This window comes from Lipophrys pholis, assembly GCF_963383615.2.
Source record: "Lipophrys pholis genome assembly, chromosome: 8".
Lineage (NCBI taxonomy): Eukaryota > Metazoa > Chordata > Actinopteri > Blenniiformes > Blenniidae > Lipophrys > Lipophrys pholis.
In genome coordinates, this window is record NC_137630.1 from 11,573,958 (window position 1) to 11,599,989 (window position 26,032).

The 26,032-nt window shown below is 40.4% G+C and overlaps 1 protein-coding gene across 1 annotated transcript in view; it reads left to right on the forward strand.

Annotated features, from left to right (window-relative positions):
* Positions 1-26,032, forward strand: part of sema3bl (sema domain, immunoglobulin domain (Ig), short basic domain, secreted, (semaphorin) 3bl) — a 67,528-nt gene that overhangs the window by 9,773 nt on the left and 31,723 nt on the right. The window contains exons 2-3 of the mRNA XM_080469157.1: positions 12,394-12,554; positions 18,265-18,327. Of these exons, the coding sequence (XP_080325283.1) occupies positions 12,394-12,554; positions 18,265-18,327 (224 nt within the window). The remainder of the gene's footprint in view (positions 1-12,393; positions 12,555-18,264; positions 18,328-26,032) is intronic.

Below are 26,032 nucleotides of genomic sequence, written 5' to 3' on the forward strand. Positions count from 1 at the left end.
AACCCTCTTTCATGCAGGATGGGGGCGACGTTACATGTCACAAACACTGAGATGCTGCACCCCTACCGCTGAAACAAACACACCCACTCATGGAGCAATCAATTAGTTCCACCAAAGCTGCTGACAAGAAGAACCGAGTACAACGGCCTCCACTGTGGACTGATGTATCAATTAAACAGCAACTCACAAACATGCAAACAGTGTGGCTATAACTGATAGAAAAGAGTGTTCGTACGTGGAGGGGTCTGTCTGTTTTCCTGTAACTGATTCAGTGCTGCCAAACGCGCATTGCAAGCAGCTGCCTATACGTTTTATTATGTCTACAATTAAATCCTGATTAATTCTCTTTTTGCTGGAACAAATCTGAACATATGAAGTTGCTTATCAATGTTTTGACTTTGTGTTTTATGGACTGAGTGCAACCAGTTTATCCCAAAGATGTCATCTTATATCTTCATTACTGTTGTGCTCTTATGCATTTTATATGGTATTTATTCACAGGATAAGCAACCACGTCATGTCAGAACTACAATAGTCACATGATTTTATTATCATCTGGATAATTCTCTGAATTCCAACAAAAGGAATCGTTGTGTAAAAACTGCACAGGTACTCATGTTTTGCATTGCTCAGTTACCAGAGTACGTGGAAAGTTCATGTTTTTGTGCACATAAACAATACACAGTGTTGGAGGCAACTCGTCGTGGGAGTTTGGGATGAAAAATACAAAAGCATTTTGTTGGTTTGGCAGTGGTTGGCACTGCGGAGTGAGAATATCTCAGGTCAAGTCTGGGCACCAGGAGCCTTTCTTTGCAGAATGTGCATGTTCCTCTTGTGCATGCATGACTTATTCACTTCTTAAGTTTCCTTCCACAGTCCAAAAATGAATTCTAATCTGAAATTGCACAGGTGTGAATGTGAGTGGGTGTCATCTGGGCTCCACATTGCCACACTACGTTGAATAAAGCCAAAGGAAGATGGATGGTCTGTTTTTTCACAGTGAACTACTGTATCCTGCATATAAATAGTACAAAGGTGAGATGAAGTCAGGGTGAGAAGAAAAAGGGAGGCGGCAGGATGACAGATTTCTGTGAGAAAATGAGTGTCATGGTGAGAGGAGAGAAGTGGGGACGCAAGAGGTGTGTGTGGTGTGGTTGAGTAATAGATTTCGGGTGAAGTAAAATTGGGAGGAACAAACGATAAAAGTGGACAAAAGAGAGAGATGGATGGAGAGCAAGCAACTGCCGCCTCCCTCGGAGACCAAGGCAGATATAAGGGAGGAGGAGGAGGAGGAGGCAGAATGATGAAATGAGTTAGGAAGAAATGGCCGGGGAACTTGAGGGTTGATGAGAATTGGGGGTGATGAGGTAACACCCTGCGCCATGTTTTGATTGGCCCAGGAGGGGAGATCGGATAACGGCATCCTGAGGCGAGCAAGAGGAACGTGTGTGAGAGAGAGGAAGAGAGAGGGAATGAAATGAAAGACAGTACAGAACAAAACTAAAGACAGTAGTGCGTGCGCCTTCTTATCCCACTTCTCATGTTTTTAATCGCGTGTTAAACTACAAGCTGTTAAAATAAAGTCGTCACCACTGATGAGCTGTGGCAGGTGTTCAGGATTCACTGTGCTTTACTGTTTCACCAGTACCTGATTGTGTGAGAAACCACAGATTGGAAAAGTGATAGCATAACAACAATAGAATAGAATAGAAATACTTTATTAATCCCAGAGGGAAACTCGTGAAATTCTAGAACAGGAGAAATATACCCAAGACCCGAGTAGCAGCGTGTCTGTGTTCCACTGTAGTGATTTCTTTGCTCACATCTGAAATTGGAAACCTTTTTTTTTTTTTTTTTCATTCATTCATTTTCTTCTGCTTATCTGTTTCCGGGTCGCAGGGGTGACAGTCTGAGCACTGTCACCCAGATCACAATGCACCGATTAAGAACCTTCCTGCAGGTGGTGAGCCCACGGGAAGGTGACGCCCGGCGTGGGACACAAACCCACTACCCCTGAGATTGTGAGTCTCATGCTCTACCAACTGAGCTAGCCGGGGGACAGCTCAGTTGTTTTTGGAAACCTGATAACAAAAACAATGGAGGGTGTTTCTCAGAGAAGACAGTTATTATATCTCAGTAAAGCCTTGGAGTTTGTGTTTGTATCACTGTTACTCCGGCCATGAGGTCCTGAAACTGTGTCTTTATTTAACCGTGTCAAAAGTGCTATTATTTAGGGGGGTAAAAAAGGTCTTTTGTGAAATGTTTTTGAAAGAAGATTTCCCTTAAATTAAATAGTGCAGACTCAACATGCGTTCACAGGATCTGTCACAATCTCTTGTTTGTTCATACAATCATCACCAACAACGCGGAGGTCATTGTTTTGCAGAAGGACACATAAACACAGACGCAACCTTCCACCTCTGGATTTAAAGACGGCCCACTCCACCAACCCAGCCACAGCTGCTCCTCATTTTGTGGCGACCAGTTATTGTTAAGATATTTTAAAATGACCAGAAGTGTTTGTAGGAGCTGATAGATTGATCACATAGCTGTAACCGTAGTGACGTGGATGTGGCAGTGTGGTGAGTCTGGTCACGTCCCACAACAAGGGTTCACGCCACAAACAGGTCAGCCACAAAGTTCCCTCCCTACCAGTTGCTACTTTTCTCATGCATAACAATACACTGATGTACACTCAGCCAGCCCAACACTGTTTTTAGTTGATTATTTGTGAGCAGCCTACATAGTCTACAAGAAATCCGGTTTTGTGCAGGAGCTTTTTTTAATTTTTTTTAACATGCATGGCTCGTGTACATTTAAAGAAATGAAAACGTGTGGAAAAGTGAATTTTCCAGCCCTGATATACACCTCACAAATAACTGAGGCTAAATGGAAAGGATGAGAGGGGAATACGAGACCCGGGGGAAGAGGATGGAGCGCAGGGGGAGTGGGAGTGGTGAGAGGAGGAGAGGCATTGTGAGATGACTTTCTGTTCATGCAGCAGATTCCAGAAATTTTTGGCGCTCTGTAATAATATACAGCCGAGATCTAATGATACCCTGGGAAGTCTGTCAGTGGTGTAATGAGTCTAATGAGTGTTTGTTTGTGTGCGTGCATGCACGCGCGTGAGTGTCTGTACGTGTATGGGAACGTTTGGGTGTCAGAGCTCGTAAAAATAAAATGTCATAGAGCAAAATGCAGAGAGAAAGACTGACAGTGAGTTTTGTAAGCTTCGATGTGGAGAGATGAGATTGTCCTGGGGACTTATTGATGGTGTGTGTGTGTGTGTGTGTGTGTGTGTGTGTGTGTGTGTGTGTGTGTGTGTGTGTGTGTGTGTGTGTGTGTGTGTGTGTGTGTGTGTGTGTGTGTGTGTGTGTGTGTGTGTGTGTCTGGCATGCGTTTTGGAGCACAGGGGGTGTAATAAGCTTCAGATGTGTCCCTCGCTCCTACTCCGCCAAGAATAACACTGATAGTATCATGAATGTATATGTGCCTACACACATGCCTGTGTGTATATGTGTCAGCAGTTTAACATGGCTTACACTCTGCCTGTGCCAATTTGTACACTGGAGATGTCAGTGTGAGATTAGGACTCAATGCAGTTTACCCCCCTTCTATACCATTCGGGGAAATTGTTAATTTTTGTGTTACACATCACTACATGGCGCCAAGTGACGGACACTTCAGTATGTGTAGAGACTCTTGGAGTGTTAATGGAGTTATTGCTGGAAATCAAAGTATAACCTTTCAGTTAAACATTCGTCTCCGTCTCTTCTCAGTCCTGGAGATGCTATAAGATGATGAGTGTTGAGCAGCTTTAAGAATATTCAGAGCTGCATGCGACCTAAAATAGTCTTGTCTTCATTTTTTTAACAGGAACTGTTTTTTTTCCTCAAATATAAAGAAAGTGTGTGTTTAGTTTATACAAAGTGGGTTCACAGGACACACATGTCCGATACACATCTACAACTTTTTAATGGTTTGTGTCGTATTCAACTGGCTTTGTAATATTATAGCTGAATTGCAGTGCCAGCGTCTCATTTTAAATGTCAAGCAACATGTTTGCAGCTCAGCTGGATATTTTGTAAAATATAGGCTCACTGACTCAAAGCTGGATGTGTCGCAGCATGTCTTCTAGCACATTAAATAACATGTATTTTCTTTGTGTTGTTTGGAAAAGTAGAGGGCAATTTACTGAGGGGGTTAGAAAGGGAGGGATCTATCTCCACCTGCCGGGCTCCAATCTCTGAGCTCGAAAGAAAGACTGTATCGAGTTATTTAGGCTCATTATTTTCCACCCAGATATGGTACAAATTTCAGATAATCGTAGGTCCTGTTTACATTATATTTGAAAAACGGCAAAACATTGTGTGAGAATGCAAAACTTTCATTGCGTCTTGGGGGTCTGTTTACACAACAACGGCGCTTGGATCCACTGAAAAGGATTATTTTTGAAAATGGCTCCCAAGGTGGAAAACTCACCGACTTTGTTGCACCTTCACCTGAAATGTTGTCGTATAAACGGAGCCTTAGTCTGCACCAACAAAAAAAGAAAGAAGTGAATTACAAAAATCATTAATAGACTAAACTAGTGTGAAAACCATTGTCAGTGATGAAACATGACATTTAAATTTACTTTAAATATATTTGGAACGAATCCAAATCAGCACAAAACAAGCCTCAAAAAACACATCTATCAATCATTGCAAGTGACATGACGAAAAAATGGAGCCCAACGTCTGTAATCAGCCGACTTGGAAACTGTCGGTGGGACCTTCAGTCTGATGTCAAGATGGACTGCTCCAAGGATGACAGCATGTTGGCTGTGTTATTACTCTTCATCCATCCATTCATCGCCCGGCATGCATTGGGCCAATCTAAGGTAATCGTCAACGCATCAAGAGTCTTATTCATTTGAATATGCAATTTATAGTCACTCGATACTCCGGACGTCATGTTTTTGGACTATCAAAGGAAATGTAACACCAGAGGGAAGCCCGCAGAGACAAACTCCACACAGGCAATAAAAACATGATGAAGGAACAAAACAGCTGCAGATAGAATGTTATCCCACTTCATATCTCACTAACTTTAATTGCACTGGTTCCTGTATTTTTATATTTATTGAGGAATGAAATTTTTCTTCATTTGTTCACGGGTGATGAAAGGACCAGCCGAGCTCCCACATCAAACCAAAATATGCAAAACAGGAGCAGAGGATGCGTGCGCCTCATGGACGTGACAGACACCAGGCCATGCCACCAGCCTGACTCTGCAGAGCTCCGACAATGTAAACAGATCCGGGCATAAATCACAGCGTGGATGTCTTTGTAGCGCCCGACGCTGCGTGCTGCGACGGTTTGAGGTTTGACACAATGAAACCAGACGCTCCTTCGCGTGTCGCTTCGGTTCGGCACGTCTGTCTGTGGCTGCAGCATCGGCCGGCTTCCTCCAGGAAACTAATCCACATTGAATACAGATGTTTGCTATGGATGCGGCTATTTATAAGCATTATATATATCAGGTCTGTAGACACAAGGTGGGTGAAAAGACAAAGGAGACAGATCAGGTCGCAAAGAGGAGAGAAGCAGGGACGATGAAACCAAATGTAGTGTATTTAAAGCCGACTTCAAAAGGTACGAGATGAATACAGCGAGGAGGCCGAGCACAATGTGGAGCGGAGAGGTTAAACATGTAGAGGGAAGAGAGGTGCAGCGAGACAGACGGCAGGACATGAAGAGTTTGGTGTGAGTTCCTCCGAGAGGCGATGAGCCGCTGGACTGATAACAAGCCACAGATGGAAGCTGTTAGCTCACCTCTCCTCTCTCCGTCTCTCCGTGTTTTTATGTGCTTACATTCATGTTTTGGTCCGACAAAGATTTGTGTTTACACGTGAGTGATTTATGAGATGCTGCAGCAGAGAGGAAGAGAAAGAGACATCAGACGAAGATCTGCTTACAGGTTAGAGTGGCTCTGTGTATGTGAAGGAGACCAGATGGGCTGAGATAAGTAATTACTGTTTATGGATGGGAGTTCATAAAAGTGGAGGTTTTAATAGGTTGTTTTACTTTCACCCAAATGTTCCCTTTTTTTTTTTTTTTTTTTGAAGGTATCCATGTTTACTGTCAAATCTCTATGCTGATTCTGTTATTTGTTTCTACTGACATTGGGACTTATGATGTGACTTCAAAGAGGCATCAAAAATTATGTTCTTGATTCAGCTTGAGATTTTAATTCAGTGAAATGTAAAGAAATGCAGAATACAATGACTTGCAAATCTCATAAACGGATACTTTGTTCCCAATAGGACATAAACAACATATCGGATGTCGAATCACTGCAGCATTTTACCATTTTGTGGAAAATATTATCTCACTTTGAATATGATGACGGCAAAACATGTCAGAAACGTTTGAAGAGAAGAAACAAACAGCTTCTTAGCTTGATTAGAAACAGGTCAGTAATGTGACTGGCGAGGTACAACCTCTGAGATGCAGTTGGGCAGAAGTTCACCAGTTTGTGACAAAGTTTCAGAATAATGTTCCTCATAGTGGAATATGCAAAAGGCTTTGAAGATCTTTGGTGTATAATATCATCCAAGGATTCAGAGGAAGTGGCTCCATCCCGATGTTTTTGTCATGCTTCAAATTGAAATTGAATGAAATGGAAATATGGAACATTTTCAACATCAGAATGTTGTTCTGTCAAGAATTAAATACGACTTTATCAGATTACAGCATTCTGTTTTTATTTACACAAGACAATATTTTGGAATGAAGTTGCCCCCATAAAAAGTTCCTCAGAGATGTTTTGTGATAATTTTGTCTTTGTTTTGACATCCTGTTTGTAAATATTTCTTTATATCCAATAGCGCAAATTAAAAAACAAACACAAAGTGCAAAATAGCAGCAACAACAATCAAATGAGCCAAAGGATGCAAAATAAAGCTGACAGAGACACAATTAAAAACGTTCTGAGATTTGGAATGAAATAAGAAAATAAAACGTAAAAAAAAGAAGTACCCTCAAAATATTAAATTGTAACAAAAAAAAGAATATACGAATGAACCATCAGAATCTTCATAGATTGTGAATTTGTGAAAGATTTAAAGTAAGATTGAGCGGTATTCAGGAGTCTGATAAAAGATGGATAATTCCATCTGGGATATCTGATCATCTGCACTCGGGTTCTTTTACATTACTGAAATCCAGAAGTAAATATACAAAATAATCTTCTCAACATAGTATATAATTACTTCTCGACTGTTGGATGCTTTCATTGTTAGCAGCAGGGTATCGATTGAATTTGTCTCTATAAAATGTCAAAGTTCAAACATTTAAAGGACATTTCTCCAGCAAACAAAGTTGGTTCAAATAATCTCCATGGCAATTTGTTTTGTAGACGTACAGTAATGCACATTTCTTTCCCTGTTTAAAGAACAACTTACCTGCTACAAAATGGAGTTCCGAAGTTTGAATATTTAAAGTTGTGTCCTATCATTTTAAAAGTAGCAGGGTAGATTATATAGTGTAAATTAGACCCCTGTATGGCTAGAATTACAAGGTGCAATAATTCAAATTTAACCTAATTACAGCAATATGGGTGTTTGTGATTAATTACCCCCCCGCCCCCCCCCCCCCCCCCCCCCCCCCCCCACACACACACACACCCCCCGCTAGTCAACAATAGCCCGAGTCCTTCACAGTATGTACTGTTCAAAACCAAAAGGAGGTCTGTAAGCGTCACATCTCGACTTCATGCCTACGTTATCTCGGCCAGCAGGCCAACACGTTCAGTCACACACCGTCTCGTCATTTTTCATTGCTCCCGCTGCGGTCGGAGGTCATCTCGGGGCTCGGAGCTGCTGGGAACAAGTTAAACTTGTGGAGACAGGCATTAGAAGAGGTGTCTGCTTGTTCTGCTGATAAACCATGTCAGTAAAACAGAGATTGCACCACCGTGCTGAAATTTTTTTGGCCTCACATACTAGTGTCAGTGCAGGAGTGTTGATGTGTAATTCATGTGTGCTGGTGAATTATTGGTGTAGCTCGTAGTCGATGGGATATTGCAACTTTATAGGCTTGTAATCTTGAACAGATGGAAGATGTTGCAACATGCTTGATAGATTCTTTTAAATCTACTGAGTAAATGACAGTTGATAAAATTAATAGTACACTGTGATGCATATCTCATGATATATCTCATGCAATGGTCCAATCTATATTACCAAAGTCCTGCAGAAAACCTGCTAATTCAGATGATCACTTTTTCTAAGGCCTCGTTTACATAACAACGGTTTTAATTGCAAACTGGAAACTTTTGTCTGATTTTCGGCAACGGTGCTCGGAGCCACTGAAAACACAACTTTCTGGAAAAAAAGCTCCCAAAGCAAAACTTTTCAAATCAGATTTTCTTAAACACTGCTATTGTGCACCACCGCCATAATAAATGCTTCTTCTGTGCGTGCACAAGTAGATAGACAATAACAACAATGACGGCCACTAGAGTGTCATGAATTCAGTCCATACTCTCTTGGGACTTGATAGTTTTATGGTTGAGAGTCACTGTAATAGCAATCCAGCTTCTTCGTCTGTCTATATGAATGTTTCTATTGGTTACGTTTACAGTGTATTGTTGTCTGCACGTGTGGGGTTTCAAAACAGAAAAACAGCACCCACTAGTGGCCTGGCACGCTAACTACATTGTTTTCAGTATTTCTGCCAATTCCTGTGTAAATAGACATAGTTTTGAAAACGTTGCCGTGTAAACTCAAACCTTTTCTGAAACAAAAACACAAAAATTATGCGTTTTCACTTGAAATGTTATATTATAGGGCCTAAGAATAATCCCATGAGCGTTTGGCATGTTTTACATCTTATATTGTTGGTTTTCTTGTGGTCATAGTAGAACAATTGAGCGTTAAGCTTCTTCCTGCATAAAAATGTGGAGCTTGATGGATGTTGGTGGATGAAGTTATCAAACATATTAAGATTTTACAGTAGTGAATCAACACGAGTTCAGAAGAAGAGAAAGAAAAAGCAATCTAAGAAGAAAGAGCTTTGTGTTACAGTGACGATCAATGTTCACCTCGTACTTTCAGGCCGTCTCGCTTGAGTTACCTGATCTGTTGTTTTTGTGAATGTATGATTTTGCCTTCTGGAGGCTTCTAAAATGCTCACACATGTTGTTTTTACCTGAGGATGAGTTGAATGTACATCAGGTCAAAGGGTTATTTTCCTCCGTGTCTCCTGCCAGTCCCAACAAATCATTCAGACATGATTTGTGCCGTCTTCTTCCTCTCCAGGTTGCTCTGCCCCACTTTCTTCCTCTTTATTTTCTGACTGTAACCAGTTTGTATACGCAACACTGCCTTCTTCTCCTCTTTTCTCGAAGTTCATCTTTCATTCTGTAACTTTGCCCAACTCCCTGTCTCCCTGCAGTATATCCCCGATGCATTCCTACTTATGTCTCTCCTCATTATTCTTCTGCTCGAAGCTTTAGACTTTTACGTCCGTCTGACAAAAATACTTCCCTCATCTCGGTCTTTAGAAGATTCTTTTATTTCGTAACAACATTGTAAGCCTCAGCGGAGGACAGTGTTTCACTAGAGATGCTGATTCATCCTGGTTTTGATTTTGGCTGTCGTACAGAGCTTATTAAAGAGTGTAAATGCAGAAACACATGACATAAAGTTGTTTAAAGTGTTCTTGCAACCCTGTTAGTTTCTTCTGCTCCAGTAATGTGGGCTGAGGCTGTTGAAATCTTCCCTCCTTGCGATGTGTTGATTTCAAAAATAAAGAAAATGGAAAACTGTATTTAATTTTGGGAAAACTAATATGCACAATGTTTAAAAATGAACACAAGGAACATTGCTGTCTTGTTCCATGCCGAGAATGCTGTGATGACGTAACAAATGATATTAAATTTACACTTTTTAAACAAGTTGGCAGAACAAACATCAGCCTGGATTCTGCCATTGATATTGTTGTTGATTTACTCGCAGATCTACTAATGTAACCTGGATGTGCATGTCCATGTATGACACTCTTCAAAAACCCTTTTGTTTTCTCTGTAAAGACGGGGGAAGGGGGATTTTGAAAAAGTTCCAACCAAAGACCCCGAACACAACGAAAGTTGTTCATTTTCACTCCTCGGTGTTGCCATGTCAAAGGGGCCTCAGACTTGGAGAGCGAAGCAACAAGACACTTGACTAGGCCAGACAGACAGATTAAATCGAGCTATTGTTCAGCCTCCTATTGTTCTTTTATTGCATGGTGATGGAGGGATGGGGCTGGGTGAGGGGTGGTGTGTGGAAGGGTGGGAAGATCTCTGTTTTTACCATGTCTGACACTTGGTACTGCATTTATAATTGCATGAAAATATGTTATAAATCTGATTAAATATAACCCAGGGCATTCGCAGGAATACAACTAGAAACAGAATCTAATTAAACATGTTAATATTAAAATACACCTGTAAGACATGACAAGACATGAGAGAACCCGGCTAAAAGCCTGACGACGTGACTACAAGACAACACTAGAGCACAGCGGGCCATGAAGAAAAACCCACTGGGAAAACCAGACATAAAACAGTCATAAATACAACGTGAACATCAGGGATATGGTACTTTCATGGTCTTAGGTATTTCTGTAACTGAAAGTGAAAATGAAAGTTAATGGTTACAGATTACAGCTGTGAACTACAATCTACAAAAGTACCGACAAACCACCAAAACTATTACAGGTTATGCGTCCATGAGCTGATCCTGCTCGTCATTAACAGATATTCAGTTAGAGGAAGGCACAAACAATCACATTCACACCAATTCACAGACACCACTTAATGTTTCCGCACTGTGGGGGGGGGGACCCCAAACTGGAGCATCAGGAGAAACCTCCAGATGATTCCAGATTGCTCCTGAAGCTTGGACTCAAACTGGGGATTTTCTTTCTGTGAGGCGAGAGTTCGCACCACACTACTGTGCGGCCTACAATGAATCCACTTAATAAACAAAGACACGACTCATTTCATGAATAAAGAAAATAATCCTTTACTTGCTGATCCAGTGAGAAGTCTTCAGACATGTTTGGATGATCGACTTTGAAAAATGTAGATTTCTAATGAAAATATAACGTGTGTGTGTGTGTGTGCATGCGTGCGTGCGTGCGTGCGTGCGTGTAGGGCCCCATTGATGGACAAGGTGTCACTGCTACATTGGGGCCCTTGTGCTTCACTCAGTGCCCCTCATGAGTGCCGATTGACTTGGGGTCCTTTCCCACTGCGTGTGTGTGTGTGTGTTCGTGTGTGTGTGTGTGAGTGTGTGTGAATGTGTGTGAACGTGTGTGAACAACAGGCACGGCTGATGAGTGATGAGAGATAGACAAGAAGCTGATTCAGACTGAGGACTCCTTCACCGAGTGTTTGGCATACCGACGTCGTCTTCTCACTGGCATATTCCTGACTTCTTATCATCACCTTGACAGAGAGCGAGACAGAAAGAGGAGAAACTAACCGAGGGACGGGTAGAAGGTGTTTATTTGAGAAAGAGCAAACATTTCACATGTGGCACAGCGAGTCTGCGCAGCAGTGGATTTGTGTTTGTGCACTGATGTATGATGAGACGCCCCACATCTACATGAACTTGAATTCAACCCGATCTCCATCGTTTGACATTGAAGCTGTTGCCTCGTCTCTGTTGATCAGTACATGGATATTTTGACTCACAGCAGTACAAACTATTGCTCACTTTTGCTCCAGCCTGTCATAAGTAAAATAATCACACCTAGTTAGTGTTTTAAAAATAACCTTTCCTGTAAGGATAGTGAGGGAGCATTCACAATGTGCTGCTGAGACAAGTATCATATAGGGAATCTTCGAGTTTTCAAGTGTTAAACGTGGATATTAATGGAGATTGTTGAAACATTTACAGGAAACGGTAAAATAATCCATCCAGCCATCCTGCTTTGGGAGCCATGGACATCTCAACAGTCCATTACAGGGCAAACAGTATCACATCTTTGTACAGTCTCATGCTTTATGACTGTTTACCAGGAAAAAAAAACCCAAAACAACAAAAATACACCCAGACTCTGGGATAACATGCAAACTCCACACAGAGCAGCTCTCAAGCCCGACTCTGAGCAATGATGTTTTCTCTGTGAGGCAAGAATGTTAAGATGAATTAAAGCCACAGATCATGAAATGGGACTGTTGACCGTTTTCCTTTTCTCTTATCTTTTGTGGTTATAAAGTAATTTGTACAGCAGATGTACATTTTAAACAATATATGATCATCTCACAGTACCGGTAACACCATTAAAGCCATTTCGGTTTAGATTCATCTGCTTATGTTTTGATGCAGTTGCTCATGTTGCTCTCCTCCCTCTGCAGACCTGCTGTCCACCAACAGGTCGTCGATCTTCAGCGGTCATCATGGCCAGCTGTCTCTCAGCGCCGTCTTCCTGGACGAGTACCGTGACCGACTCTTCCTGGGAGGGAAAGACATCCTGTACTCTCTCATGCTGGGACCTACGAGCAGCGAATCCAAAGAGGTGAGTGCTTCTCTACAATGGGAAAGAATTGATGGTCTGCTGTCGTGATTGATGTGTAGTAAAAGGTTAGTCACTGTGCAGTCTGCATTAATCTTTGCATTCTGACTTAAGTCACACTGATTTTTGCAAGTGGTTTCAATTTGTTGGATGGAGATATATGAGTTGAAGTGAAAGATGGAGGACTTAGTGTTTTTTCCAGAATTCCTTCTGTGCAGAACATCTGGTAAAATTCTTCCTCCGACAAATCGGACATTAACATAGTAACTTCAACTTGCAGTTCAAAAAGTGAAACAGTAAAAAAGTGATTAAGTACTACAAACAGTTTAGATATATTTTTATTTGAAAGACAAGAAAGGGGTAATCTTTATTAAACAGCCGACCAGTAGCTTTTCTACTCTCGTGATCGGGGTTAGTGAAACTTTGAACAATTTAATAATCTGCCCCAAATGGTCCCGGTAAATCACGGTAACCTGGGTAGTAACCAGTAAATAAATTAAACGTATGAATTTGTTCTTCAGAGTTACACTTTTAGTTCCATTCAATTTACTTCAATTGTTTATTTTCCCTTTCTTTTTATTGTCGCATTTTCTGTTGCTGCATTTTGTATTTGGTTGACCAAATACATTATTACTACTACTACTACTAATTTATATAGCACAACATAACCACTTCATGACACTTACAAAAGAAACCCAAAGCAAAACTTTTTTTTTTAACATGGAGAAACCTTCCTGACCCATTCATGAGAATACAATAGAAATAACTGAAACTCTCTGAAGCTCTAAAACCAAACTTTGTGCAAGTTACATTTAGTTAATCATTATAGAAAAATGTGCATCTTATATTAGAGATAGATATGAAGTCCATATCTAATGTAATTTATTCTGTGGAAGATAAGATACGAGCTTTGCTGTGATTTGTGGTATTTGGGGAGTTTTATACCTTTGAGTTCTACCCTGTGAGGCTTCGCTGGGATTTGATTAGAAGACTTGGTCATCAGGGAAACAAAAATCTGATGGATTTCATGTTGAATATTGAATATTTTTGGAAGAATCGTTGAGGCAGAAATGTACTCGATGTTCTCTGCATATGTTAGATTTTTTTGTTTTCTAGTGAGAACCTAATGGAGATACATCTAAATGTGAAACCTCGTTGTGCTTTAGCACTCCGACTTAGAGCGGCAGTGTGTGAAAGTGTGTATTTGTGCTCCTGCACGGGTCACAGAGACTGTGCAGGCACGGAGTGAATGGGTGAATGGAGAACTTGGGAACGCGGAGAGCCAGAAGTCGCCCACTTCATCCGCCTCTCCTCCGTCTCCCTCGCAGCCTTCTCCCACATTAAGTCTTGGCTGACGCTCACACACAATGCTCGCCGACTCTCCTGCTCGCCGTAAGCTGCTTGAGCTTTAACACCCGTGTTCCTGTTGGAGCCAACTATTGTGGGCTCAGCGGAGGAAAACTTTACTAGATGGCACACATCTGCCAAGCACTGAAAGAAAAAAAAGAAACACAATGAATTCACACAGTTTGCCTTCAGAGAAAGGATAATCTCGCTAAGATAGCCTGTTTGTCTTGTTGCTGCTATGACGACCAAGTTCATTGTTAATTGGTCTCCGTTTCATTTTGCAGAAGCAGAACCTCGGCATCCTTCCAGGTTCATAAAACACAATTAAAATTGTGTGAGATGAAAAGAAAGACTGCAATGTTTTATGTGTTTATTGCATTTGGTACAAGAGCCAAAATGACTGAACTCTTACTTTGACAATCAGGAGGAAACTGTGTTCTGGCTTAACTGAGTCTAAATCCTTTCTGTTCTGTTGCACTCATTACTATCATCCACACTCATTTCCAATTCTGATTCCTACATGCTTGTAGCTCTTGCAGTTACATACATCCACCTACATCCTTCTACATTGTTATACATCCACAAAACAAACCTTTTTTATTCTAAACATTCTTCACTTTGCATCACCAGAAATGATTTAATCACGTCGAGTTTTAATGATGTAAAATGTAAATTCTGTTTCAAATGGTTTCCAAGCTTAAGCTCAGACCACCAGACCACAATATCCTGTTTTGGCTTGAAAGCTCGTTTTGTCGCTCTTTTGAGTGTAAATGTAGCAAAATAGGAGGTAGATGTGTTTCCAAACACAATCGTTACTTCATTAGAAGTCAGATGCTATTACTTCAGTCGCTCTGAGTTTTTTCCAGGACTCGGTCGACGACTTCCAACATTCAGTCTGTGAAGTGGAAGAAACGCTTTAATCATAATTACCCTGGAAAAAGTAAAGCAAATACTGGCTTGATGCATGTAAACATTTCATATGAGGTTAAACATTCATCTTTCTCATCTGCTCTGTGATGAATATTTTATCTCTGATTATTGAAGTGCTATTTGTTTGCTCTGCCGATGAAAACATGCTCCAGCACTTTTGCATCCCAGGTTTAGATTCTTCTGTGTGTAGCTGCATACGTATATCTGGGAAATGATCTCCTCTGACAATTCCTGGGCTGACTTTACTTACTACTACTCAAATCTGGAGTAATCCCTTTGGTCTGAAAGGATTACAGTGTGAGAAGTGGTGTGTTGATAAAAAGCAGAGATGGTGTTGAAATCTTATCTCTGAGGACAGCTACTTTCTTTTCTTTCGTTTATTTGAACTATAACTACTCTTAAAGCTCCTGCAGCCTGATTGTGTGATTGTAAATGAGTGTACTTCTATTTTTAATTTTGTCATCGTGCAGTTGTCTGTTGACATTTCTCGACTCACGTTTGATCTGAAAAGGATACGGGAGGGTTTTGATGTACTCCAGACGAACAAAGGCTTTATTTGATGAATTTTTTGGGGCAGACGTCTTGGGGGATTGTGCTTGGAGCTGTTTGAAGCCGCTATTTGTTTACAGGAGCAGATAAAGGTTTAAGTTTGAAGCTCGGGGTCAGTCTCTGTTAGTGATCATTACCTGTCTCCGACACGGGAGAGATTTCTCTGTGGTTTAAATAAACACGGTTGCGATCAAAGAATTTCAAACGGGTGGACCCGGGACGCAGTTAATCAGACACAGGGGCAGGAATGGTGGGCAGGGGTCGGCTATTTTTCATCAAGCAAATACAGAGTGAATCTCCCTCTATTGTAGGAGACTGAATCAGATCGCTGCCAACCACTTTCTGGAAGGGGATGATTTCACAGGATATCAGTATCAGACAGGCATCCTGTCAAGCTGCTTTCCATCAGACTGCAGCGGGAGCCAAGAAGTCTGACAGGCGCACATTCAGCGTCAGGTCCAAACCATTTTTGCATTATATTTAGTCAAGCGTGAAATCTTGATTGTCTCTAGCAGATTTACACCGTTGCACACAAGTTACAAATCAGGCCCGATATTGATCAGATACTTGTCATCAAAGAGAAGACTTTTCTTTTTCTTTTTTCTTTTTTTAAAGTTTTTCGCTTTATTCTCTCTGTGACGTCTTCGGATTGGCTCCAGATGGATTCCTGGATATTGATGCACATCTGAGACAAATATGCTAATTATCATGAAAAGTTTAGTAGCACTCGCTTAACATTAAACCCAACCCTTTTTGAAATTCTGTTTCCACACAACTACAATATCTCTGTAAGTATATTGAGGCACATTTTAATTTCTGTCTGATAAAAGTTACAGAGTCATGGGGGGGGGGGGGGGGGGTCACTTTATGTATCTTACAGTTTGCCAGGAGATGAACATAATACTTTCCGTGGGCTCACCACCGGCAGGAAAGGTTCTTAATCGGTGCATTTTGTTGTGACAATGCTGTTTCTTATACCGTTGGAAAACTTGCTGAATTTCAGTGGTGCTACATTTGTAAGGAACATGCATTTGTGGGATGGGCCGCAGAGTGGAGTGTGTTTATTGCACCCATGAACAACTTGCCAAATCTTCTTCGTCAACATTTTTCATTGCTGTTGTCACTGACTAGTTTGCAATTTGAAGGTGTCATCAACAAACTTACTACAACACAAGACAAAGTGAACCAGTCAATCATTGCCAGCAGTCTCTCATTTGTATTGTAATGACAGATCATTTGCTGCAATAATGAATGGTGTCTCGGCTGCTTTTATTTCGGCACTTCAAAAGCGTGTTGGCTCAGGTTGGATAGTACTGAAATCTGACTGCAGGCATGCGTGTGTAAATTGTAGTTGTGTCTCTGTAGCTCTGTGATGAAATGACAAACTGCACAAGATGTTAACGTCAGCTGCAGTAGACTCAAACCAACCAGTGATATCAATCAATGCTTCCCACAATCTTACTCTTGCGGGTAAGCTCAACATTCAGAACTAGTTGGGCTGATAATTAAACCTTTCAGACTCCGTTTCAGTGGTTCAGGTAGTAGTATTACGTGATCGATATTATTATGGCACAAAGGCATCATAGCTGTAATTTAAACTGGACTTATTCCTTGTGATTTCCATTTTGCCTTCACTCTGCGCTGGATCTGAAAACTCCAGAGAAATGTGTGAGGTGATGGAGTGTGTCTTAATGTTTTAGTGTTGAAACAAACTGTCGCAGAAATTCACTTTTCAACCTAAATTAGAGCTCTTTGTTTCCCCGTGTCTGTTTCTCTCACTTCATCACTTTTAGTTAGTCCAAACTCTTCAGACACCCTGCAGCTTTCACGGTGTCCATTGATTCACAAGCTTGCACATTTTATATACACACTGGATACATGTAGATAAAGTAAAAAAAACTTTATTTTCCCCCTGTGGTCGCTATTGTCTTTGTAAAGCCAATTTCCCACTCGTCCAGACAGACATCTATTGTTTCACAGAAGCCCTTTGATACTTCACGTGACTCGGTGCTCAAATCAATTTTTGTCTCCTCGGCTGCAGTTTCATTTCATTTTCCATTTGTAAAATGAAGTGTGAGAAACAGGTCTGTTGTTTCACGTCCAAAATGTATTTCATGCTTATCTGAGATTCACTTCACGTTCATTTGGAAGAATGTGAAAACAACTTTGGAGCTTCGGAGAAAATTGACGGATGAATTAAAGAGGGTGAAATATATTCTGGTTTTTCTTTTGGTTTATATCTTAACCTGCACATTGAAATAAAACTAAGAGTAGATGAGCATAGTTCTTCTTATATTGAATTTCATGTTAGTTTTGACACAAATCACTGTTTTATATTGAACTTCTATTTCATATATTCCTTATATTCTCCTCCTCATATGAATAACTTTATTTTTTGCCTAACACATAATTTATGGGTTATCTTATGATTAAGGTTAGGATAAACTGCATGAAATGAAAGTAAGGCAATGTGAAGTCCCTATAAGGCATGAAAAGATCTGTGTGTGTGCTGCTGAGGTTTCCCTGAACCGCTGATATCTACCAGCAGTTTCCTCTGGTGGAGGAATAAATCGGTCTCTGTTTCACGAGCCAGAGGTTCTTTGGTTTTGGTTCACCATGTGTGCAGGATGTGCTCTGCTCAATTTGCTGCTAATTGCTTTAAAGTTGGATTTATGAGGCGGAAAATCTTTATTTGAAGACACACAGAAAGAAAAAAACCTGTTGATTATCATGTTTTGATTGCATTGAGTGAATCCCACCAAAAAATGTGGCTCGCACAAAGTAATTGCACCTTCCATTATAGCTGGATGAGGTGATTCATTGTATTATCTCATGGTTATGGGTTCATTAATCATTGTGGTCTTTTTTCCCCCAAACTTCCTCACAGATCTACTGGCCCCCGTTACCTGGGAACAGAGAGGACTGCATTCAAACAGGGAAGGAACCACAGGTGAACATTTTCATTGATAATTATGTCTTTGGTCAAACATTTAAACTGCTTTCATACGGGTGCTTCTGCATCTAGACTGAAGGCTGTTGGGCTCACTGGAATCGTCCCATTCACTTCACAGTAGATACTCTTTATCTCCTGGCTGCGCGACTTTTCTGCATGTTTTCATGCAGTGTTGCTTAACCTGCCCTTCGACTGCCCTCATGTTTCAGTTGTCCAGAGACCCTCCAACCACCTGCTCACCAATCTGCTCCTCCCGCCCTGTAACACTTGGCTGTAATCGCTTACACAGCCCAGCTCGCTTTTCAGCCAAATCTTGTCCACAGCTTTTGGTGAAGATTTGCTGCCGTACCCTTCAAGACCTGTTTCCTGAGTACTTATTTCCTGCATGTACTCTCTAACCAGTTCTTCTGCCAAATATCTGTCTCTCTGCTGACTTTATAATTTGCCTGCTTGTTCTGTTTGTGCCTGTTTCTTTAGGCGTTTCGCTGTACAAGCCGAGTCTTCGTGTCTACCTTTGGGATGTCGTTGTTGTTTCCAGTAACTTGAACTCTGACTGTAATATTGCCAAAAACAAACTCAACTGACCCTTGTTTTACATAAAGTAAATGACTGGGTTGACATTTTGCTGCTGAACAGCTTTCTACTCGTCCCTGAAATGCCTCCATGAGGACAGAGAAGCAGTTTTCTCCATCTCTCCGTCAGCTTGTCAGTTTGGTTCGTGGGTTTTGAAAGATGTTGGCTGCAAATCAGCAGAAGCTTGTATCCACACCGGATTCAACTCTACTTAAATCACAGTTCTTCTCCTCCATCCAAGAGACTTGTGAGTTTATCGAAAGACATTCATGAGGTTTTAAAGCCAGCATGCATGTTTTTTATGCACTTGTTGAACTACAATATCCTTTCTTTTGCATCTTGCGGGGAGTATATTTTGTTGCAATGCTAAATTTGCATTAAACCTCTTCCAGCCAAAAGGGAGAAGAGTTGAAAGAGTTTCTGTTGGTCTTTGCTGCCGATGAAAACTGTAGCTGTTTTCGGGAAGTAGGGAGGGGAGACGACTTCTGCTAATGAAGGCTCACAAACGGTGGGAGGAAAGGAGGCGAGAACAGAGAAAACAAAACAGAACACATGTCACAAGCGGGAGGAGATGGAGACATGGAAATTACAATGTATGTGTGTAACTATAGCCACCGATGATGACAAGAAACACAATGTATCAGTATAAATACATATAAATGAAACCTGCACGCAGAAATGTGTCAGTACCTCGAATGGCTGGATTACCAACATCGCAATAACATTAGACAGAAGAACTTTTATCGTCATTTTAGGTGCTGCACTATTTCACTTTTATTCAGCAGCAATTTCTCATAAATACAACTTTTACTATGTGGTGTAAAAGAAAATGTAAAATGAATTAAAAACCCAAAGAAAAGTTCCTGTTAGTCCATTCTGAGATGCTGTGGGTCACAAAGAAAAAAAAAAAGTTGTTTTTGAGTCTTGCTGTTATGTGTGTGGATTGTTCTGTCAGAAGGTCAAACAGAAAGTGTCTTAGGTATGCTGTGTCTTTGATGCTGGTTTAAGTCGCATTACAATTAGTGACAGCAGCATGAGCATACAAGGATTTCTTCATAATCCAGTGGAAGTCCGGATGGTGGTCTGCATAGGTATTATGGGATTCTTTACGGACTATGCCTCGCGCCTGCTTATATCGCTAAACCTCTCTTACGTCTAATAACTGCTCAACAATCGCCTCAAGACCTGAAGTAATGGAGCTTTTAAGGATGTTGCGCCTGAACTATTGAACTGTTTTCTCGATCTCATATGGTCAGCAAATTCTATAGACTCATTACAAATCCAGCTAAAGATAAAACCTGTAGTCTAAACTTTATTTTTTAATTTTTGAGATATTGTTAGTAACCACATTTTAAAAAGTGAAGTTGTTCCATTTTCTTTAATGTCAGTGCATAAATCTTCTTTAAGGAGTTTAAATTCCACGCATTGTTAATCTTTATGGTCAAAAGTCAAAGATAACAGATCAGAAAAGTACCAAAGCCGCAACAAACATGGCCCAAGGCGGCACAGGTGTAAAACCATTGTGGAAAATCAATGATGGAAAGCCACTTAGGATCACTAACAGTTCCTGTTCACCTGCAGGTCATTTTGTGATAGTTAACCCCTGATAGTTGAGCCGGCAAAGAATCAGTTGACGTCACAACAAGGAAAACAATGAAACAAATCTGAATTTGAATAATACAATCCCAAAAATGAACGTATAAGGTTCTGGGGTGTGATGATGACCCTACCTGGACATTACATGACCTCCGGGCCACATGGTCAGGGAGAAACTAGAAATCAGATGAAAATCAGTCTAGATAACTCATTCAATAAAATAAATTTGTTTTTATTTTAAGCTCACAACGGCTTCTTAAACACAAATAATATACTATATCCGAAGTATTTATCGTGTGTAAAACTGAGTAAAACTTGTGGCTCAGCCTTACACAGGAGTCTTTCTTTGTCATGTGGTCCCGTCGTAGGGATGAATCACGTTATCAACACTTTTTTCCCCATTTAAATTTTAATTTGTGTTCTTCATTGCATCCATTTTTCATCGGGACGTCTTCATTAGACGTAAAAGGAAAGAGGCAATCAAGAAAGTTGAGTGAGAAAAGCGAAAAGGAAGGAATAAATGAAAAACCTAATGAGTCTCTTTCTTTGATGTACTGTGACTTTTTTAATTTGATCTCAGCTGGAGATACGGTTCCCAGTGGCTTCAGCAGTGAATATAAAGGTGCTCATTACTGGCACACACACACACACACACACACACACACACACACACACACACACACACACACACACACACACACACACACACACACACACACACACACACACACACACACACACACACACACACACACACACACAGTGGCTATACTTGGGTATGAGAGTGGTAAAATATATCATTTTTTAACCTTCTTGACAAGAAGTCTGCCGACCATCTCCATCTGGAACGGGTTAGAGGTGTGTGCGTGGTCTCTGTGGTAGAAGTGGCAGGTGTGTCTTGGATGTCTCATATTGGTTGTTTCAGTTTTATTAGGTGTTTCCTCTACACGCCAGTCACAGAGTGCTGTGTGTGTGTGTGTGTGTGTGTGTGTGTGTGTGTGTGTGTGTGTGTGTGTGTGTGTGTGTGTGTGTGTGTGTGTGTGTGTGTGTGTGTGTGTGTGTGTGTGCGGTGTGTGTGCGTGTTACTGTCACCATCCTGTGTGTAAAGGAGGCTCCTAAAACAAGCTGTGTGTAACTCCCCGTCTGACTCTGCCTTGTTTGTACCGTGTGTGTTGTGTGTTGCTGTAAGTGAGAAACAGATTGAGATGTTTGTCAGCTTTTGTTAAACTGCGCCGACGTCTCCCTGCATTCCTTCACGTTTCTTATTTTCTGTGTGTTTCTGGTGTCAAATTAGATGGATCGCTGCTGTAGCCGTAGCATCTACAGACTTAAACACACACAGTCGGGCACATGTGTTACATCTCATGTGTTTGCCGTCTGTGTTGGTTAAACATGGTCACACAAAGAGTTGTAGAGTTTGAAAGCTGAAAGGACTGCACGTTGTGTTTTAGGAACTTTTGGTTTGGCGAATTGATTTAGAAGCTTAAACATTTCAGACAGATACGAAACCTAGAAGTTTTCTTTAAATTTACAGGCATACCAATTCTTTTCAAGTAAGGCAAAGAGAAATGTACAGTTGTCATTCCAAAAACTCTCATTATCAGAAGCCACAGAAACACCATGGATATCCTACGAGCTTATTTTATCTCTTAATGAAAGCTTGTGTCCCCCCATCTTTCCGGGACAAGTGTCTACCACCTTAGACATGTTTTAACTGATAGCGTTTCCTCCCAGAGTCACCACCTCATGACCTTCGCCGTCATTAATCACAGCTCAGACAAATAAATACCAGGCAGATGGGAGGCACCCGCTGACTTCAGCTTAACATGCACTGTCATGCTCGACCTGTTAACACACTTGTTTTCACTTCACTCATTGTATCCTCTTCTTGCTTTGTCTATTGATTAGGAGCTTGTATTTTTAACCTGATGAAAAGCAGGTGTGATTATAATGTAGTTATAATGAAAATATATACAAAACAAGGATGCACAGCTTGACAAATATCATAATTATGCAACAATAGAATGGTCTTTTCATCTTATATGGCAATAATCAGACAGGACCATTTCTATAAAAAAAAAAGAAGTCATTTCGACTTTTGTACAAGCATCACAGCTTATAATAGTAGTAAATTGTATGTCAGAAAACTATTAGGAAAGCCTTTCTAAAGATATTAGATTAATTAACATGCCAGTAACAAGACTGACTTAGAAAGGCAAGTTAGGGAAACATTTCAGAGACTTGTAAGATGTTTGTAGCGACCCATAACTAAATAATTGCGAGCAACACAATTATTTTGGTCATTTTTATGTAATAAAGCCAAATTTTTTTTTAAAACCATGATTGATAGTGCTGCACACTGTGTATCCTCAATGTATGAATGTGATGACTATCCCATTCACTGAACCTATTTTAGATAAGTGAACTGCTCAAAACCCCCCAAAAAAGCTTTTAGAAATGTGTTTATAATAATGGCTCAAATGTTTGATTACACTATCAGCAAGTTATTACAATATTGGTTTTATTACTTTTGAAATAGCCAAACTTATTTTGTTATTGGCCATTATTATATTTTTGGTTGTTACAGGTGTTTTCAAAGAAGCGTCAATCACACTATTTCAGAATTGGAAGTAGTTTGTCATGCAAGCATCAGGGTCAATGTTTTTTCAGAACTGTCTGTATTCTATACCAGAAACACTGTATGAGCGCAGGAACACGTTCAGAAATGATTACCTGTGAAAGCAGCACAGTTGTGAAAGACAAGTTAAAGCTGTATCATCCAAAGACGAAGCCACAGCTTCCAAAACTCTGCTGTCATCTCAGCATTAAAGTCAAATCAGACTAAAGAAAAGTACTTTTCCGTGGTTAGAGGAAGATTTAAATAACTTTTTGAAGCCACAGACATGTCCTGCAGAGAGAAAAGACAGCAATGTGCTTTGTTATCAGCTCACAGTTGGGAAAAAAAACAACCTAACAACATCACTTTAATGGTATAAGGCTCATTACTTCCTGTGATGCGGGCAGCTCACACAAGACACCGCCAAGGCTGAAAAGTAACTATACCTTTGTGAGAACAATATCGTCTGATTTAGGGAAGGTTGTGCATATTTCAGCGGAGCAAAGCCAAACCACAACATCATGAATTCACTGTAGAAGAGTCGAGCTGAGTTGGCCTTCAGGTCCTTTAGATCAATGAGAAATCCAGGACTGTTGAGCAGCAACCGTCAGTCACGAATAAGACATCATTCATCTTCCAAAACACTAGCAATTGTTAATTCTGTTCATTTCCCAGCAGTTTACAGACACAAATAGGGGCTGTTCACGACGTTAAACACAATTCTGTCCCAACTTTTTACAGATGCATTGCTGCCATCAGATCCGAAATGAGGTAATAGCTTTTAATAAAATGGTCAAACGATTTACACTCAAAAGCATTACTCAAAGATAACAATTAAGATGTACTCTGTATGTTTGATAAAATCAATTCATTCGCTAAGATTTGGACTTTCATGAGAGTAATACAACTTTCTTTATTATGCGTTCATGAAACTAGTGTAGAGTTCGAATGAAAACAACAGACTTTGCTGAATCTTGACCAGTCAATTGATCAAATGTTAAACAAAGTTGAAAAGTATATATATATATATATATATATATATATATATATATATATATATATATATATATATATATATATATATATATATATATATATATATATATATATATATATATATATATATATATATATATATATATATATATATATATATATGTATGTATATCGGTGAAGTATGAACATACACTGGACTATAATTCAGGGGTATTATCAACAATAATGAGAAAAAGATGCTGCAGGCATTGGTGAATGTTCACAGCAGTTCTTACATCTGCCAGAAAGCCAAGCGAGTGTCTGCGGTTTCCTCTGCTAAAATGAATCTTTGATTGGTTACGCAGCAGGAGCATTTGGTAAATGTTAGGAAAAATCTTCTCACCTACTTTGGAGAGAGTTTCTTGCCATGACTGTCTGTTTTTCAGTGTCTGGAAATCAATCAAACAGACTTTTTGATCCTCAAAGACTTGGGCGGGCCAGTTCAGCCCTCTGACCAGCTTCTAACTGCCTCCGCCATGTTTGTGTGTCTCTGAATGTGTTTATCGGAAGTTTTGTTTGTTGTGTGTGTGAATGTGTTGGTCCTCATTTCCTGTTCGTGTTACAGACTCTGAGTTCCTTCAGCTGAACATTGGCTGTTTATACTGGAAACTGCTGGATATGTTCAAGCCTGCCTCCCCTCACCCGGGTCACTCCTCATAAAGCATATTTGGCTGCTGGAGCTTCCAATGCTCTTAGCTCCGTGTTCGCTGGACCGTTGCTAAATGGCCTCCGCTCAAAAGCTGGCCAGTGACCACAAACGTACATTTCTCCAAGTAGCATCTCACTGGTGGCCAAGCTTTCTACCTCAGTGTTCCAAACATGCTACGCCCTGCAAACCAGGCCATTACTGAGTGTGAAGCTAATTGTGGTGGGGAGATAAAATACAGGAACACAGAGCAGAATTTGCTTTAGACAATTGAAAGAAATGTTGGTTGATTGGTCGTGATAATTTCCTTTTTTTTTTTAAAGGAAAAACCCTGTTTGAATATTGGCTAAGAGTAGATGGCTTTGTAACCAAAAATACAAAGTTTCAAAGCAAGATTAGGTTTTGTGCAAACAGGCTCCAATTCGGCCCGCCAAACCACCAAGCAAAAACCTTTCAAAGAAAACCTTTTTTTTTTTAAACAACCTTCTTAAGAGAAGCAGACACAACATAACACTGAGACCTGAGCTGAGATATTGGTGATGCTGCCATGAAAGCCAGATACCTCGCTGCTATCAAACGAGCCTCAAAGCCATGCTGTCAAGGAGAAGATTATGTTTTCGTCTGCATGTATTTATTTATTGGTTTGTATGTATGTATTTTACCAGCTTTTCGCAAAAACTACTGACCCGAATTGCATGAAATTGTCAGAGAGGATTTTTCATCATCCAAGGACCAAGCCATTCGATTTTGGGACGTTAACGACTAACTGTTTCCAAATAAATCCTATAAAACTGCAAATAAATTCCCCATTCAAAGCAGACGGGAGAGGCACCTCATGGAGTAGATTAAAGGAGATCAGCGTCTGTTGCCATGGAGACGCTCCCTGCTCAGTCTTGCACACATTGATGTAGCTACCTGATACCGAGTCAGCATCGACATGAGCTAAAAGCTGCCATGCTAGTGATGCTAACTCGGTTCCGGAAACAATTGTGGCGTTGGCGAAGGCCTGCTCTCTACCGAATGTCCGTTCCAGTTTAAAAAAAACCCATTTGGAGACGTCACTGTGTTTTACACCAAAAGATATCATTAAATTTGGCTTTATGCTTGGATTGAAGTAATTTTCTGCAGTAATTGTTTGGTTTTGCAAAAATATAGACATTTTCATCACGTATACTCTAAAATACTCTAAAATTAAAGTGTAACTTTAAAGGTTATTATGGCATTACGTTACCACT